Here is a 19,618-nt window from a genome sequence, read left to right as displayed (position 1 = left end):
GCTGTGTCCTTTAATGTTGGTGTGGACACTAGCACTTGTGCACGGGTTCCAGTCAGTGTGTCTGTGGCAGGTAACTGTGTTACTGGTCTCGCTTACCTGCCATCTCTATAGCTGTATGTGTTCCCCTCTCCTTGCAGCCTGGCCTCAGATAGAGACTCCTGTTCCTCCATTACTGGGATGAACAGGTCGTCTCTTCCCTGCTCCTTGGTGAGGGATTACCAGGCCGACTTAGGGTCTTTAGGTATCCTGAGTATGAGTTATCCTACCATCGGGGTCCGCTCATATGGTGAGGAGTCAGGGAGAGGATTAGAGATGTTGTAGGAGGTGACCCGCTCCCTTCTCACTCCTTTTTGGCCAGGCTGATCCCCTTTACCCTTTGACACCGCACGGTGGGGGGTTTCCCCCACTCCCCGCCGTGACACCACGTTTGCCTTGTGCCAATCACTTGGCACTGTACCAGTCCCTAGCGAATCCTTAAAAATTATAAACAGAGGCACAGCAATGACTGAACTGAGCTTTTTAAGCACTCTTGGGTGTAATGCATCTGGACCTGGAGCTTTGTTCACATTTACCCTATTTAACTTCTCTTGGACCATATCTACAGTTAGCCAGTTGAGTATATCGCTGGATGCACTAACAGCCCCGGCGCCACAGATATCAGTTAGAAAGCATGGAACTCACCATTCCATTCCTTCCCCCTTTGGTCAGAAGTGGGCCAGTACTTGCTACCAGAAGGAGGTGGGGCAGTTCTGGTTGAGACTCCATGTTGGAGCTGCCAGGATTCCAACCTACTTTTTGGCTGAACATAAGTCTGACTACAAGAGTGAAGTGCAGCATAAAGAGGAAACAAAGACAATAAGTTAGGCTAGTCAGTACAGTAGAGTAAGAGAAAGATATAGAAGAAGAATTGAGTTCGCCTGGCAGTTTTATGCTAAAGCCTGCTGAAACCAAGACAAAACCTGAAACTGTTTGGAGAAATGTTTATTCAAGTAAGGCTGCCACTGAACTTCAAGGTCTGGACTCAAGTTATTTCTTCAAATCCCTCAATTATTCCCCCTATTTATTGCTTCGGAGCCAAAGCCTGGGGTCCAGCCGTATCCAGGTACGAGCACCGTGACACACAAAGAAACAGATAGGCCGCACTATACCACTCAGCATTCATACACCTGGGTCGCGTTATAGGAGGGCCCTGGGGGTAGGCGCCCCTTGCACCAGCAATGCCATATTGCAGCACATTATGATTATACCACCCCAATAAATCCAAATACCATAGTCCCTCACAAAATACTGCCAGCAGCACAAAATACATCCCCACAAATTTCCAGTGGCCCGTTGTGAGGAGGGCCCAAGCAGCCCCTTGGCCATCGGCCCACTGGGAAATTTCCCTGTAAGGTCTATGGCCAATCTGCCACTGCCCACAGATCCCATTCTGATGCTTTCAGAGTCTCCCGCCAGTCCTCCCTACTGGGTGAACTTGCTCTTTAAAAGCACCACAATTTTAGTTATGTGCCTTAAGACAGACAGGTGCTGCTTACCTAGTCTCCTCCGCATTGTTTTTAGCTCCCTGTGGACAGCGAGTGTGACATTCTGTCCGTTGTGATGTGTGTCACTGCAGCCATTCCATGACCTCAGCTGTGACGTGTCCCCAAGCGGCATGTACAGTACGTGCTGAAACCAGTGAATGGCTGCAGTAGTCTGCTTGATGATGGTATCACGGATGGTGTTGCAGAAAACTGGAAGTTATAAATAAACATCCGACTGGCTTGATCCCAAACTAAGGAGCATATGGGTTAGCCCTATAAAACCCCTAGAGCTCTCCCTGACTGCTATGCCCATACAAAGGTCTTTATGGTAGACGATTGAATGCCCTCGTACCTAGACTGTGTGACACCTGAAAACCCTATAATAGTGAGGGGACACGACCACCTGCTCTCTGCACTTAATACGGACGGAGTCAGGGTCACCTAGAATCAAGCCAGCAAGGAAACACAAATAAAGGAAAAAAGACTTATCTGAGGAATCAGCAGTAGCAGCCTCCAGCAGTGAACACAATCCAGGAAGTAGTATAAACCGCAAAGTGAGGAAGTATGGGAGGGAATATAAAGGGAGACAATTAGTGTAACTAGGTGACAGCTGGGAGAAGGAAAGGAGATGACAAAGTGAAACCAAAACAAAGAACGTCATGCAAGAGGTAGAGAAGAACGTCTAACAGACCTTCTCACAGAACTGGTGGTGACAGATGGATGGGACATAATAACACTTACAGTGCACAGGAGACTGGAAGTAGCAGAGATGAGACCCTCAGCCCTGGAACAGAGCACCAATGACTAGGTTAGTGCCTTTGTTTGGGTAGAGCAGATTCGGGAACATAATTACAACTGTGGTGGGGGTCAGACAATCCCTTTAAGTATCTGTAGTTTATTTGGCGTTTCTATTGATGGAGATGACAGTAAACTAGTGGTGCCTCTAACCTTTTTGCTACCCGAGATGAAAAAGTGACAGATGCATTTCATAGCAGCCTAAATGTTACCCCTCTGCAATCGGGGGAAATGTACCATTATGGGCAAAACTTCTTGCTGCATGAATGATACCCCATCCCCCGGTCCCCATGTTCTGTTTAATAGAGAATGCAGCTATGTGGAAACTTACGTCCCCTGCTCTTACAAAAGTTCTGCATCTAGACACCTTAATTAAAACAACTTATTTATGGAATTAATATGTTGGCTGCTGCAGTGTTTGGACGAGAGCGTGCAGCAAGAGCGCCGGCGAGCGGGGTGACGTCTGCGGCAGAATTGAAGCCATGAACTTTTCCCTACTATACTTCAGAACGAGCGGCAACGCAATATGTCAGAATGATCTGCTCGGTCAACGCGGACGGCTGCATCACCGTCAAACGCTTTATATTTCATGCGGCTGGCCGTTCATTTAAAATCACATATAAAATGGAGGAGGGACTAGAGGCCGTTAAAAGCTTTTATGATATTTGCCGTTTTATTTGGCATTAAAAATGCATTACCTATTAGCCTAAAAAAAAAAAAAGCTGGATTAGGAATCAAATGAGACAATTGCACATAAGAGACAGTTTGAGAAGCGTCGTTCCAAGCAGATTAATTAACCCCTTTAGCAGAGAAGCCCTAGGACAAAGTTAACCCCTTCAGCGGCGCCACCCAGTTCCAAGCCTCCGCAGTAAAAGTGTTTTAGATCTCATTAAAGTCGCGGTTAAACGTGTTACTTTTTATATCCGCCCGTATTTATTGCGTACAGGCACACCATGGGGTTAGTAATTACAGAGGAAATATACTTACAGAAACGATAGGTTTAATTATTTTTTTAAAACTTAATGTTTCCTGTCTATATTTTTTTCACATGCAAATTTGCAATTTCTTGGCGTTTATCACCAAAATCACAGAATTAAAGAGCTGCTGTATTTTATGACTGCAGCACGTTAGAGGCGCGGGGAGAGTTGTTGTTTTCATATGACTGTACATATTGGGCCTCGTTTATAAAAGGGCAAATGTTCAGATGCAAAAGAGAATATTTCCATTTCTCTCTGCGTATTTGCTTCCCAAAAAGATGAGATTTCTGGGGAAACTCTTGGATTTGCATTGCATTGTGACGGTGCAGAGGCTGCCATTAGATTGTGGTAAGAGAAGGTCATTTCTAGGTTATTTTGTGCACAGTCTCATACAGCATTAAAAGGGGCTGTAACCTGTATCTTTGTACTGCACAACCCCTTTAAATGTCAGGGTCAGAGTAGAGCATTAGAGAACTAGAAGACCCTCTATAATGGAGTCTGACCGAAACATGAGGAGTCACAGCAGGCAGCTTCATGTAAAGCCAATAGTAGAGCGGATCACTTGCTACTAGGGTTGATAACTTATTTTGGGGGTGGGGTAATTATAAAGTATTAAGGGGGTCATTTATGAATTGATATACGCCAATTTTTGTATATCTGTCGCAGATTCAGTCGCAAAGGGGATTTCGTTGGGAGCTGGCGTAGATTTAGGCCGCCGGTGGATGCGCCCAAGTTATGTAGAGGCTGGCGCCAATGGCCAGTGCACTGGTATACACTCTTACCATACAGCACTGGGGACTTGGATTTGGACCTGACTAAGAATGACATCTGCATGGAGCTTGCGTGTTCACCCCGTAGTTATGTGGGCTTCCTCGGGTTACGCCGGCGTGCTCCAACATTCCAAAAAACACGCAGATAAACTACTTTGGAATTAATATTCTAATCCCCAATAGGACAATCTCTGTACAGCAAACTAGCTCAGTCTATGGGTGCATTCACATGACCGTATCCGTTCTGCGGTTCGTAAATCACAGCTCTTCAAAATATGGATGTGGACCGTGTGCATCCCGCATTTTTTGCAGAACGTACAAGAATAGGATATGTTCTATAATTTATGGCTCAGCTGAGTGGATGTGGACAGCACACAAATGACATTCGTGTGCGGTCAATATTTTGTAAGGTCTTATATGGGTCCCCGTGCAATTCGCAAAAAATTTTGATCAGATTTGGACCGAAAATACAGTTTTGTAAATGCTCCCTAACATAGTTTGATCCCACACTGCAAAAACATTTGGCTTTCTATATAAGTGGGGACTGGGAGGCCATTAGAACAGCTCTGCAGAATAAATTTGCGCTGTATACTGTAAATAAAGTACGTAAAATCCAGTGACTTACATATATGAGGTGCACAGATGACCCTGTACTATATCAATATTCATCATATTGTCTGGGATAATTTAAAAGGGTTGCCTAGGGTTTTATTATTGATGGCCCATCTTCAGGACAGGCCATCAATGTCTGATGGGTGAAGATCCGGCTCTTTCTGGATAGCTCCAGCGCAGAAATACGCAGCTCCGTCCATTTCTATAGTACACGGAACAGGTCACTGCAGTGCTGCTGCCTTTCACTTTAATAGGAGTTGACAGAGCAGAATAATTCCCGTGCTGGAGCTACTTAAAAAGCTGATTGGTGGGTGTGCAGTGTGTTGAGCCCCTGCAGATCAGATTATCGATAGCCTATCCTGAGCAGAAGCCATCAAATAAAATCCTGGATAACCCTTTTAATATTGCAATTGGCATTGCTTTGTGGTGGTTTATGTGACCGAATTTTGGTGCAATGCCATAGTGACAAGTATATAATATGAATGGGCAATATGTGCATATTTGTGTAACGCCCTGCTAGGGGGCATTACCACCTTTTTGCCCCCCCACTATCTCCTATGGTTGATCCTGTGTCATCATATGCATTTATTACCATGTCTTGCACCGTGTGTATTTCTATGCAAAGGTTATGTTCCCATGTAATGTACCTGGTCTACCAGCAGATGGCGGCACTTCTGGCAGAGCTGTGTTAACGAGAATGGAACCCTTCTTCCATTCTAGCCCCCTCTCTAGAGAGGGAAGAGTTGCGTTAGTTAGAAGTTAGTTGTGTCTACCCCCTGTAAGGGGAAGGCTGTGTGCTAGCCAGCAGAGCACCCCTAAGCTCTGCTGGGCATAGAGGCCCAAGCTACAAGCCGCAGAAGCCAGGAAGAAAAGTTCCCTGGACCCAGGTACAGATCAAGATAAAGATGGAGTCAGACTACAGAAGATTAAGTTGCAGCAAAAAGAAAAGTTCCTACTTAATCCTGCCAACATAGCAGAGCTGAAATAGTTTTCCTGCCAGAACTTCATGCCAAAGCATGCTGGTAACCAAGATAAAGTTGGAAGGTTGTGCAAAGGACAGGTTCAGTGTTTGGGGTATCCCTTACCCTTTAAGAGGTTTTTTACGATATGCCCCTCTGTTAGAGTAAGTAGTCGTGACGCCAGTTGCCTTCCAGCAACAGAGGCACAAGGCTCCCTTTAAGTGAATTGTTGGTACCCAGGTGTAGGATTGCCAGGGTGGTGTAGAAGTGGCCACAATATCCCTGAAGATGTTGTGTGCACGTGTCACGGTGCTCCTTACCTGGATACGGTTGGATCCCAGACGTGGTTGTCCGAAGCAGTGCAAAAGGGGTAGTTAACTTGGATAGTGTAGAAATAAAGTTGAGTCCAGACTTGGTTAAATGTTGAACAGTTGCTTTTACTTGTAATAAACAGTGATCCAAACAATACACAGAACTTGTCTTGGTTCCCAACAGGTTTTAGCAGGACTTTGGCAGGCAAACAACTTCTGCAAAACAAACTTCTCTCTGCTGAATCTGTAGTGTACTCTCTCTGCTCTGTCAGCAATATTAAATAGATATGCTTTCCCTTCTGCTTGATGCTGCTGTTCTAAGTCTGTCCTTTTAGGAAGAGCTCAGTCCCACAGGGACCAGCGTCTGCTTTTCTCCCTACAGCATGGAGTACAGGAACTAACTGATTCTAACTAGATTGTACTTTCTCATTGGAGGAGAGTATAAGAGCTGGAAAGCCAGGTTCCACCCTCTGTAGAGTAGCACTGCCAAGTATGCTGCCACTCGCTGGGGAACCAGGTTATTACATGAACAACACTAATGCATAGGAAGAAATGCACACTACATGAAGGACCTGGAATAAAGGCATAAGATGACATGGTTATTGCATATACAGACAGAAGCTGGGTGTAGGAGTGGTAATGCCACTTGGGGGCATTACAGTTGTTCCCTGATGCAAGTTTATGCAAAGTAAAGCTGTTAACTACTTCAATACAAGTCTGGACTTAATTTATTTCTTCACCCACTTCATCCACAACCCTATTTGCACTGCTTCGGCGACAACGCCTAGGGTTTCAGGATATCCAGGTAGGAGCACAGTGACAAGTGCAGGCCGCACCTCAAGGGACATTATAGGCAACCCTTACACCACTCTGGCATTCCTACACCTGGGTAACACCATCTACTTAGGGGGACCCAGTCCCTCGTTGTTGAAATGCAACTGGTGTTCCGAAAAATTACATTTATTAACATCTTAAATAAGGGACCCCCTGGCCTATGTCACCCCCCGTCTGTTGCATGTGCACCCAACAAAAGTTGATTTTGAGCTACATTGCATCATAGTTTATACTCCAGTCACATCCAGAGCTGATTTAGAATCCTACTTTCAACCTTTCCCTTGAAGCTTAGAAGAACTCCTTTAACTAGGGTCAGCAACCTCCAGCCATCCAGCTGTTGTGAAACTACAACTCCCAGCATAAACACTTGCTTAGTTGCTCTTGGAATTACCACAAAGTTTACTGGAGCATGCTGGGAGTTATAAAGAAAAAAATGGGGGTTATTCTGCGCATCCCAATGTGCAGGTGCATGTCACCATGGCTGAAAGCGCTAAAACAAACAACAGCAACAGCACTCTGCAAATACAAATAACAATGTAAATACAATCGTGCCATACTCACTGTAGAAAATGTACTAATGCTGATGCTACATTATAAATGTGAGATTGTTGACAAATACATTTTGTACAAAAAAAATTGTGCCTGTCTGCCAGCGTTAAGGCAATCTCTTTAGGACAGAAACCTACACTAAATACTTCCTCCACTGGTACCATACTGGCCTCCATTAAATTCAGCCATGGCGATGTGCACCTGCGCACTGGGATGTGCTGACTAACCTCTATTTTACTTTTTGCAGTCTGCATTGGAGGTGTGGTTGACTCCATTGGTCATGTACTTCCATAGACAGACTTTAATTAGTGCAAGTATAAAGCTGTAGCGTGCTCTCCCTGCAGTTATGGAAGGTAATTTGGCCCTAGGAGAGGTTAAATACAGAGTGGGCTCAGAATGCATGTGGAACATGCATTCCCTAAATTTAATGGAGGCCATTGTGGCATCAAAAGAGATATAATATAGTGTGGGCTCAGCATGCATGTGTAACCTGCATTCCCTGAATTTAATGTAGGCCAGTATGGCACCAAAAGAGGTATAACATAGTGTGGGCTCAGCATGCATGTGGAACCTGCATTCCCTGACTTTAATAGAGGCCAGTATGGCACCAGAGGAGGTACTATTTAGTGTAGGTTTCAGTCCTAAAGAGATCACCTTGACGCTGGTGGACAGGCACAAATAATTTCGTAGAAATGTTGTATAAATCTCACATTTATAATGTTGCATCAGCAAATTTTTTATAGTGAGTATAGCACTATTGTATTTACTTTATTATTTGTGTTTGCAGTGTGTTGCTGCATTGCGTTTATGCTGGGAGTTGTAGTTTCACAACAATTAGAGTGCCACGGGTTGCTGACCCCTGCCCTATAACAAAAACACTGTAGGACTACAGTACTGTAATAGTGTAAGGTACGTCATCCCCAATGAGGAACAGGCTCAATATAGTCTCCAAACCAGCAGGGGGCAGCAGTGAGAATGAAGTCCTGTAGTCTGAGAGCAGAAAAACTAGAAGACGAATTTTGAATCCAAGACTTGTTGATACTGATTTAAAGGGGTTGTATGAAATGAGAAAAAAAAGGGGTCTGCTTTTCCTAGAAACAGCACCTCTCTAGTCCAAAGGCTGTGTCTGGTATTGCAGCTAATCCCCGTTCACATAAAAGGATGCTGAAAAGTAGAGCTACACATTTAAGATTTTCTACAAGATTTTACTATCTAAACATATTGAGCGCTTTTGAAGGGAACCATTATTTCTGCGCTCCATCTCCTGGGTTTTTCATGAATCATTTTCCCTGCGCTGTTGAAAGCGACAAGCAGGACAAATCTCAATTATTGAATCCTCGGCGGTGAAAAGGTTAAACCGCCTTATCATCTTCACCCTACGAAAAAAAGACAACGTACATTGAAGTAAATAATGAAACAAAGTAGACTCTGTTGTATTCCCGGATAATAGTAGCCTGCGCCCATTTGTTTTGGTTTATGTGACGGTGGTGAAATGAATGGATTAGACTGGAGCACTGGCATGCCTCATTGCGGCCGTTTGCGAACATCTGTCATCTTCTCGGCCATTCATTCCGGATGATGCCACGGGAAGGGGAAAAAAAAAACTGACACCTTTCAATTTAGAGAATATCTTGGCTGGTAAAGAGAGAAAGAACGAGAGGCAAGGAGAGAATGGAAGAACGTTCTTTTATGACTTAATATAAAATACGTCTAGTGTAACATCATAAACTGCAAGCGCCACACAAGAGTACGGCTGTCTGCAAACCAGAGATGATGGAACCAATTTGTATCCTCTATGACTGAGCCACCGGGAGCCTGACACTATTGTGCTGACACATCTAACTTCTTTCATGTCATGTCTATGACCCACAACGGTGGACAGTGGAGACCAGGATCAAGAAATATTCACCACAATGTAAGGCCTCATGCACACGGCCGTCCACAATGCACGGGCAACGTCTGTGCGGCGGCCGGGACGGATCGAGACCCATTCAACTTGAATGGGTACGTGATCCGTCCGCACCGCAAAAAATAGAACATGTTCTATTTTTTTTTTGCGGTGCGGAGGCACGGCCAGAAACACCATGGAAGCACTCAGTAGTGCTTCCGATCCGTGCTTACGTTCCGCACCGCACCTCAGTGATTGCGGACCCATTCAGGTGAATGGGTCCACATTCGTGATGCAGGGTGCACACGGCCTGGTGCCCCGTGTATTGCGGACCCACTGTATACAGGCTGCAATACAGCCACGGGGGCGCACAACGGCATTAGTGATGAGCGGAATAGGCAATATCGAATTCGCAATATTTCGCGAAAGTTTGGATGAATATTCGCTATAAATTTGCGATAATTTCGCGAATAGAATATTCAACACTATTCGCGAATACGAATATAAAGCACTATATTCTAAATATTCGCAAATTCTCAAAGTGGCGATATTCGCGATTAAAATTTGCGATTCGAATATTCGCGCTCAACACTAAACGGCATGAGGCCTAAGAAAAATGCAAACAACACAATGAAAAAGTTGCAAAAAATGTACAACAGGACTGTGTGTAGCAATGGTGTTTAGGCATCTAGAAAAAACATGACTGCTCTCCTCAAGAAACAGGGTCACAAATGTCCATGGGTTGTGTGTGATATTACAGGTCAGCACTTTCAAAGTGATAGCACAATAGCAATACCACAAACAACTTGTGCAGAGGTGCATACTTATTTTATTTTTATTTTTTTAAGGATTCATCCTACTCTTGTACAAGGAGTTGTCCCAAATGGACCAGCCTTTCTCAAAATGAAGCTCCCCAACAATCAGCCATTTCCACACAGGGTGGTTCAAGTGGGAAAATGTAATGGTATGTTCATATTTTTCTCCACATTAGAAATCCAAGGCTAGCCCTTGCATTTATTACAGCGGTGGCTCTCAGCCTCCTCTGCTTTGTTTGCCTCTCCCCGTGTAGTCCCGATCTGCCTCCTGTTGTTTTCTTCTCTGTGGGCCTGGCCTCCAGGCTTGCTCTCTCTCTCCTGCTGCCTGCTTGCTGCCAAGACCTTTTCGTCTCTCTCCAGCTCTTAAAGGGTCAGCATGTATGCACCACAATCTTCACTAACCAATGGGTGGCAACCCTAGGGTACTTAAGACACATCCCCCTGTGGGAAGGTGCCTGAGCAATAGATGTTCTAGCGTCATACTATCTTGTAAAGGTATCTACTCTGTTATCTGCTCAAGGACTGACTTTCTGCCCGTTTACTAGATTCTAACCTTCTGTTGCCTGACCTCCATATTGACCCTTCACTGCCTGACCTAACCTCACACCGTTTACCGTAAAGTGCGTAGTCTGCCTGCTCTGACCATGATTTTGCCTGACTCCTTGGTACTCTGCACACAGAGATTACTCCAGGTGGTAGCGGTCTAGTGGTTCCTTTGCATCCCCTGCTGCGAAGTCTAGATCCCTGTACAGGGGATAAAGGGTGAATACCAACAGGATGACGCCCTTAGGTCTAGCCCAAAGTCAAATCTATTGATTGTCACACTGGTTCCACATCCACTGCCATAACAGGATTTCTGATGCATATTTGCATTAAAACCTCCATCAGTCCGCACATGTACTAGTACTATTCAATAAGTCTAACCTGCGTATAGCTAAGCCACTATGGTTTCTATATGGAAACCACATGGAGAAGTGACATAATACTTCTTGATGGAAATGTAAAAACTGCATTGAAAAAAATTGTTCAGCCATGTGAACAGAATGCAGGTTTGCATCGGACACTATGGAACGGGCAGGATTTTAGTGAGGAATACATGGCAAGATCTGAGTGAAATTTCCACTGTGTGTACATCGAGGGGCAACTTGAATGGAGGATTCCACCTCTAGGACACCCAACTGCTCTTATAGGGAATATGGAAGAAGGATGTCCTGATGGGGTCTTACTCCCATTGGAAGTAATGGAGAGAGCAGTGCGCATGCTTAACCTGCTCTTTCTCCTTATCCCTTTCTTGTCAGCCATTTTGAATTACGCAATGAAGCTCACGATACCTCCCAATAGTTGGGGGGGGGGAGGAGCTAGGTAACATCCACAGCCTGAGATGATTTTCACCAAATACATTTACCCTTGGTTGAATTAAGGACATGATCGTTGGTATTGGGCGGACACAGACATTCAGATATAGCCAGCTGCACCGTGGAGCTCACCACCAAGTGTAAGATTCATGTCTTAAGGTTTTTACATTAGAGTGTAACACTTGACATTATCCAAGGATGCCTGACTAATAGGATTTTCTATCTAATCCTGACATTATCTGTTCTACTGATCCCAGACATAAAGGAGCTTGAAATGTTAACCTTCCATAGAGATATGTTATTTCCTCGTTGGGGGGAGGGGGGGTGCCTTATTTACATTGTATAATCATTAATATAAATAATTATTTGCCGCCGCAGGCCTGCCCAGTGCGCTTCAGTCTGTAATCTCTCTTTAATAGGTACAGAGGAATAGTTATTATGATCCGCACTGACTCCATCCACTGTCGGTCCGAAATTTCATATACGTTACATCATTACAGACTTGGAATAATATGGAATAATTTGGCAATAAAACAAATGGACCGTGCATGAATTACTCAGAGAGTCTCTATGTTCGTAGGTGGCTTAGAGCCCTGAGGTTAAGTTTCAATGATTACTGGAGGGAGGAGGGGGCATCAGCAAGAAAACAGACCTATTTAGGGGGATTTTTTTGTTGTTTATTGTAAATCTGTAGGGATTCAAATTAATTTACGATGGGTCTAGACTTTTGTAAAAAAATAAATAAAAATTTGTTAGCAAAGTTTTTACAGAAATGAATAGAATCTAAAAGAGAACTAAATCTTAGCTATGGGAGAATTCCTGCAGACCTGATACAATGCGTCCCTCAGGGGCTGGTCTAAGACAATATATGGATAACGTATGCGTCATGCTTCGCCTCCTCAGGTATCGGGGGGCATTAAAACAATTTGTACTCCAAGTGACATTTTGGCTAAAGATTTGGGGACTTTTTTGTTTCTCACTCCTTTTCAAGAAAGTGGGCAGAGCTTAGTGGGAAGGGCGGGGCCAAAACAGCGGAACACATTTACCATAATTTTGTTTAGTTTAGCACCGAGCTGGAATAGATCTCAGTTTCTGGCTCCCTTACAGCAGAAAACGTGACAAACATACTAAACGGCGCATGATATGAAACACCAGTCTTTAGAACATGAGCCGCACTGGGACAGATCTACTAATACTGTCCAAGACTTAGTCTAAGCTTTATCACAGTGGCTGAGGCTGGTTGATAAATCTGCTGCATCTACTGTATAGGCACTCAATCATTTTAGACACTTTTTTTGTCTTGTCAGACAAGGTACATAAATGAAAGGGGCGTGACTTCAGGTGAAATAGGCGTGGCTTAAAACATGTCACATTATTTGGAGTAAACTAAGCCAACAAATAGGTGTTGTAAAGTTAGACTACACCAGGGATTAGCAACCTCTAGTACTCGAGCTGTTGTTTTATTACAATTCATAACATGCTCCACCCACTTCTATAGGAGTTCCAAGAACAGCCGATCAAGTGTGCATGCTGGGAGTTGTTGTTAACCCTTTAAAAATTGTTTCACATTTTCAGCAAATCAAGTTTATGTAGGATGCATAAGAAAAGTTGCAAACTTTGGTGCACGCCTGCTTTGTGCAAAAAAAAAAAAATATTTATTTTTTTGTTTGGAGTGCCCTTGGTGTAGTCTAAGTTTAAAACACCTATTTGTTGGCTTAGTTTACTTCAAATAATGTGACACATTTTAACCTCGCGGTGACCTCTGCCGTACATGTACGGCAGAAGTCGCCACTTAAAAGATGGCACCCGCTCGCGTGTGCAGTGGGCGCCAGAGCTGCCGGGTTTCTGCTGTTCCAAACAGCGGAGACCCTGGACGGATGCATGCGATCAGTCCTAAGGCCCTTGGGATACATATATGAACCTAAATGCATAGATATAGTCCAAATACATGTACGGCAGAAGTCGCCACTTAAAAGATGGCTCCGCTCACGTGTGCAGCGGGCGCCATAGCCGCCGGGTTTCTGCTGTTTCAAACAGCGGAGACCCTGGACGGATGCATGCGATCAGTCCTAAGGCCCTTGGGATACATATATGAACCTAAATGCATAGATATAGTCCAAATACATGTACGGCAGAAGTCGCCACTTAAAAGATGGCTCCGCTCACGTGTGCAGCGGGCGCCATAGCCGCCGGGTTTCTGCTGTTTCAAACAGCGGAGACCCTGGACGGATGCATGTGATCAGCCCTAAGGCCCTTGGGATATATTTATGAACCAAAGTGCATAGATATAGTCCAAAAAAATAATAATGATACAACAAGAAGGTCAGCAGCTAAAAAATAAGATGCCACGTGACTGAATTTGGGCAGAGTCAGGGTGTGTAGGAACACATCCCCAACAGGTAACACCCAGTTGTCAATTTATTCATATTTCTAGGAGGAATAACAGAGTAACAACCCAGCACAAAGTAAAAAAAAAAATGTTCCAGAATTGGTAATGCAAGTATTAAAACTACAAGTATTAAATTACAAGTACTAAAACAGACATATCATACAGAGCTGATGGGTCCTCTAAGACTTTTTTGGCCTAGTAACAAATACTCTACTTCTATTTCCAACCATAGATTTCTCAATTGAAAAAAAACTGGCAAAAAGAATAAGATTATAATAAAAAATGATTGGACACATTTGTTATTATTGTATTGGCATCCTATGCCTAGCTCCAGTTATATGAAAAGTAAAAAAAAAAGTGAATAGGGTGGGGTTATCCGACACCAATGACTGAGGCTCAATAGGCTCCTCAAGTATATCTCCAGCCCTCTAGGAGCCTGGATAAAGGTTTAAGGTGCTACCAATTGCTGTAATCATCTCTTTATACAGCTATGTTGATGTATTTTAGAAAAACGTATTCTTTTTCAAAAAATTTTTTTTTACTAAAATTGAGCTTTGCGTAATAATCTTTCCACATGTTTATGACATGCTGACTTCAACATGAGCACTTACATAAATCATATCATTTAAGCAAATACAAACCTAATTAGCGCGGTGTAAATGGTTGTCACCGTGACCGTGTTTTGAAAACACACAGTGCGAGGGAGCGGTATTGGCACCACAAATGGTGTCATATCTAGGCTACCATGTGTCTGATATATCTTGACACGATGCCTGACAGATCAACATTTCAGAAGGTAATTAACTTTAAAAACTTTCAATTAACAAGACAGCTGTTAGGAAAAGAAGAAAAAAGAAAAAAAATGTGTGGGTAATGTCTCGCTTGCGGGCCTGGGTATCCTGCTTTTTTAGAATGTATTTTAGAGCCATCAAAATGATCAGATTATCAAATTATTTTGGGCAGTTTGGTTATTTACATGGTGCAAATCAGTTTCCACTGAATTTGAAGTATAATTAAGACGTACTAATATATGTACCTACGCCTGGAAAGAATATGACATGTGGCTGAATGTAAGCCTCTGAACCAAACCAAACAACGGTATAATGCAGATGGGTCGGGTCTTCTAGATCGACTCTCTGTTCCAGCTCATAGAGGAGAGTCACAAGTGAGTGACTCATCTATATGGTGTCCACAAGTCCTAGATATGGCAAGTGGGCAGGTGTGGACTTCAGGAGACAACCCCTTTAAAAAGGGTTTCACATTTTCAGGAAATCAAGTTTATGTAGGATGCATAAGAAAAGTCGCAAACTTTGGTGCACGCCTGCTTTGTGCGAAAAAAAATATAGAAATATTTTTGTTTTCATGCCTCTTTACAATAAAGTTGGTGGGGCTTAGTGGGAGAGGCGGGTGCAGGCACACAATGTGGTTTACTATTATTTACACCATAAACTGATGGAAATTATAGCACAACTCAACGTCGGTCAGTTCATACCTGCAGTAGATTTGATTTTCTAGCTCAGGGGTTGCCAGAAGAGTCGCCAAATTTGTTAAGAGGCATGGAGTATTTTTGATATTTTTACTACTTTATGATGTAATGTGTTTTAATTGCAATGGACTAGAGTTTTCTATTGTTGTTTCTTATGTTTCGTTGTAAACTCAATAAAATGGAGGCTTGCACGTCTTACTTTTAATTCTTCCTCCTTCCTGCTTGGGTGTTACCAGTTGGGGTGGGGGGGTGTTTCAGAAGGTAATTAACTTAAAAAACTTTCAATTAACAAGACAGCTCATGCGGCTCAGATGCGGAACCAAACCACGTTCGTGTGCATGTAACCTTAATGCGGTCTTTATACCAAAGTTAGATTGCCCCGTTTACTTACTTTTTCACTTAAGCATGTAGTCTAAAACATGATTATGAATTAGCAGTTTAAATCTGATTCTATTGTTTTGTGAGGAAATCAAGCATTATCATAACAGTAACTACATGACGCCGCATTCATCAACATAAATCACCACCTCGTTCTCAAATGTGACAGATTGCTTTACACAAGGTGTTTAACGAGAGGATACTTTTTGTGAGCGCTGCATATTTTCCTGCAGCCCATAAAAACTTTGTCTTCATGTAAAAATGAAGATGAAGTAAATTGCCATTTACAAAAGAGTACCCCCAGGAAATAATCGTACAGCGAGTGTCCCCCTCAGAACACTATTTTTTAACCACCAATTTCAATACTTTCTCAAGGTACTGAAATTACCAATCCCATTCACATGAACAGGCCGCAGCGCTATCCCAAAAGCAGTGGCGGGGATGCAAAGAGTCGGACTCCCACCAATTTGATATTGATGACCTCTCCGAATGGATCAACAACATAATTTTATGTTTTTTCTGCACATGCATTTTCTTTTGCAGGAGAAATGCCAGCTCCAGATATTAGCTGAAAGTCTATTAAAATTTTGAAGTGAAGGATACACTTCAGGTTTTTTTTTTTTGTTTTACCAGTAGCATTTTTTTAACTTGGATGAATTTTGTGTGTCTTTGGCATGTTGAAACAATGGCCTTTTTTTGGGAGGTTCTCCAGTCCCTTTTCTATAGGGAAACAACATCCTTAAAAAATGCAATTTAAATATGCCACCATAAAAACACCATACAAAATAAAAGATTTTAGCTGCAAAAATATGCCAGACCAAATTCATGTGTGTAGGAGCCCTAAATGATACAATTCCAGGTGCCTACGGGCACCACTAGACGAAGCCTAGAAGCTTATTGCATAGTGGTAACATTTTGCGCTAAATAAATAAAACTGTATGGAGCAACCTACTAAGCTCCCCCTAGTGTTGGAAGAAGGCAAAACTTATTTACCAATTACTTAAGCTCTATGCAAGAGATTTGGAGCTCCAAACAGAGCATTAACTGCTGCAAAGGAATATTAAGAAATCAGCATAGGACATTGGAACTAATAGAGTTGTGCAGCCTGTTTATATTGATGACCTATTCTGAGGAAGGGTCACCAATATCTGATTGGCGAGGATCCGTATGAGTGCCGCTTCCTCTTCATTACACTACGCGTGAATAGAGCGAGTACTCGTCATTACACTACACTTCCGAGATAAAGTGCAGTGTAGGAACGCCACCTTGTCTTCTAACAGCCTATCTGCGGGAGTTCCAGGTGTTGGACCCCCATGATCAGATATTGATGACTTATCCTGAGGATAGGTCATCAGTATAAACAGGGTGCACAGCCCCTTTAAAGTCAACATATACTTTAAGGCCTCCATCATGGATATTTCCCCCACTCCTTATGCTTATACACAGAGCATCACTCCTGAGTAGAAATGCCATGAGCCGAACAAGGGCCTGCATCGAATATAATACCTCTGCTAACTACACAGCAGAAAGCCATTGATCCATGCTGAGCTCCTACTGCCTGGGCCAAGGTCTGTTGTGGTCAGCTTGATCCTATGGGAAAAGGGAAGTCATTCTAAGGCAACAATTTGACAATGATTTTGCCAAACTTGCTGCATTATCACATTATATATACCGGTAGCCAATAAAACCTGGCATATTTCCATCCTAAAGATCATGTCTGTAGAGCCCAGTAGATATGCCTGACATTTTAATAAGGTATGTCTTGATGTCTTTAGTATTATACTGGACCTTGAGGCTGATTCAAGAAAATCCCTGGTGCCTTATTAAAAAATCAGAGCAAAGTATCATTATCCTATTTCTGGTTTAAGAAGCTGAAGTCGCCTTTGTAATTAGCATTGTGCCCCATTTTCTAAATAGGACTGTCAGGTGAAATTGTTTTGGATCAGATTCACTCGGGAGACTCTTTCATAAAATGTTCCTCATCTGTATTCATGTCATTATCATAGACATTAGCTCATGTTCTAGATCTTACATGATTATTATTGATTCAGGATAGAGAGTCTCCTGACTGAGCACTTTATTCTAGAATCTCCCTTCCACAAAAGGGGGTACAGTCACATAATAAAATTACAGAGCAGATCCCCTGACATTTATTTCAGCAGATAGATGCCTGAAAAGCAGTCAACTAATGGTGGCTTTGTGTCTATTAAATAAACCACCTTGTGAAGTGCAGGTCATCCAGCTGGAAAGTACTTTGCCTCAGATCATCGCCTCTTCCACCTGTAGGCCAATCAGCAGAGGTAAAAGGGGTCCCATGACATACCTTCATCCTCAACTCTTATGAGACAAGACATTCTTCCTCATGAGGATTTGAGCCAAAAAAATAAAAATACTTTTTTTTTGCCCCTAAATGTGGAGAGATTTAAAGGGGTAGTCTGGTCAGAATAATTTATCACCAATCAGTTGGATAAATGATATGAGATCAGTGGTGTTCCACACCCTAATGACAGAGACAAGACTTCAGCATGGTCAATCATGGGCCCTGCCACCCCATTTAAAGTCTATGTACTTTCAGAAAGAGCCGAGCACTAGGACAAGTTTTACTGGAGTAGTGTCCAGGCTTGCACCCTGCTGCTACATTTAAAGTCAAGTTCTTGGATCTTTGGTTTTTCACCTTTCCACCATTGTGGCTCCCAGTGACGCACCATTCACACCAGTGATAAGTGACAGCATTTACAGGACCATGCCACTTCTGGTCCAGTGGGGTAACTATAAGTGGCCAGGAAGAGAGCCGCAGCTTTATGGACAGGTGAATATATATTTTTTTCTTGGGCAGGAGTTAAGTCATCTCTTAGGCCGGACAACCCCTTTCAAACTTCATGAACATGCAGCACCAAATCTCTGTATGACGGAATGATTTAGTCTCTATGTAAAAGCCACATTCTGGTGCCAACCCCTGTGAGCATACCTTCATAATACAGTATGTGGCCATGTGCACAAAACCTAACTCCTAAGAGCAAGGCCTGTCCATAGAGAAGAAGGGTTATTTGGCCCCTGTTCCCACTTACAATCCATTTAGCCTCCTCACAAGTTTATAAATTATTGTTTAGCATTCCATATATTTGGCGAGACGTCAACGAGAATAGGGAATCCTTTAGGACAGCTTGGTTTACTGTAGTGGTGACCATCCCCGCTACCGTCATATGGCCTTTGAAAAGACTGATCTATAGCAATCCTGGGGATCTACTTTGGCTAGATCCAGTATCTCTGTTATATGAACAGAGCGTTCTATGAAAAAAATAGATGAAACTGTGGCACACTGGCTTATCTAGCTGAAGCATTGCATTTTGAGCACCACTTTTTATGCACTTGCCCTATTCTAAAGTCACACAACGCATTATGTATATTTCAAACCTTTTGCTAAACTAAAATATATCCATTGTTTTTCTTCCCACAGGTCAAAGGCCTTTTCAGTGCAGATACTGCCCATACAGTGCCTCTCAAAAGGGAAACCTGAAGACCCACGTCCTATGTGTCCATCGAATGCCTTTCGACAACAGTCAATACCCAGACCGAAGGTTCAAGCGCTCCAGGGTTGAACTGGCAGAGACTACTGGTAATTGTGAAGAACTTGCGCCTCCCAAGCCTGGGAATTCCACGCAGCTTCCAGCAGAGGGCAGTAAACCCCAGGACTAATCCACGCTGTCAAATCAATCTGTATATTGCAATAGGACTTTTCGTTGACTCCATTGACCAGTGTAGGACAGAAAACCTGGGAGACTTTGAATGTCACAACATACAACCATGCCCTTCCCCTCTTCGAAAAAAATAAATAAATATGGCTGCGGGACTGTTACCTGGCAACAAGAACTTCCAAACCATGTCATTTCGATTATATAAATGGGACCAGAGGTCCAGTACAGCATCAAAAGACTTTTTGAGTAATGTTTGTCTAACGCAAGATGCTCTTATCAGAA

At 43.0% G+C, this 19,618-nt stretch overlaps 1 protein-coding gene across 2 annotated transcripts in view; it reads left to right on the top strand.

Moving 5' to 3' along the window:
- Positions 1-19,360, top strand: part of ZNF536 (zinc finger protein 536) — a 569,889-nt gene extending 550,529 nt beyond the window's left edge. For both annotated transcript variants that reach the window (XM_040410154.1, XM_040410153.1), the window contains one exon: positions 19,099-19,360. In XM_040410154.1, the coding sequence (XP_040266088.1) occupies positions 19,099-19,337 (239 nt within the window). In that variant the 3' untranslated portion in view covers positions 19,338-19,360. The remainder of the gene's footprint in view (positions 1-19,098) is intronic.
- Positions 19,361-19,618: the final 258 nt, after the last annotated feature.

This window comes from Bufo bufo, chromosome 10 (assembly GCF_905171765.1).
Source record: "Bufo bufo chromosome 10, aBufBuf1.1, whole genome shotgun sequence".
NCBI lineage: Eukaryota > Metazoa > Chordata > Amphibia > Anura > Bufonidae > Bufo > Bufo bufo.
This window is presented reverse-complemented; position numbering and strand designations above follow the sequence as displayed.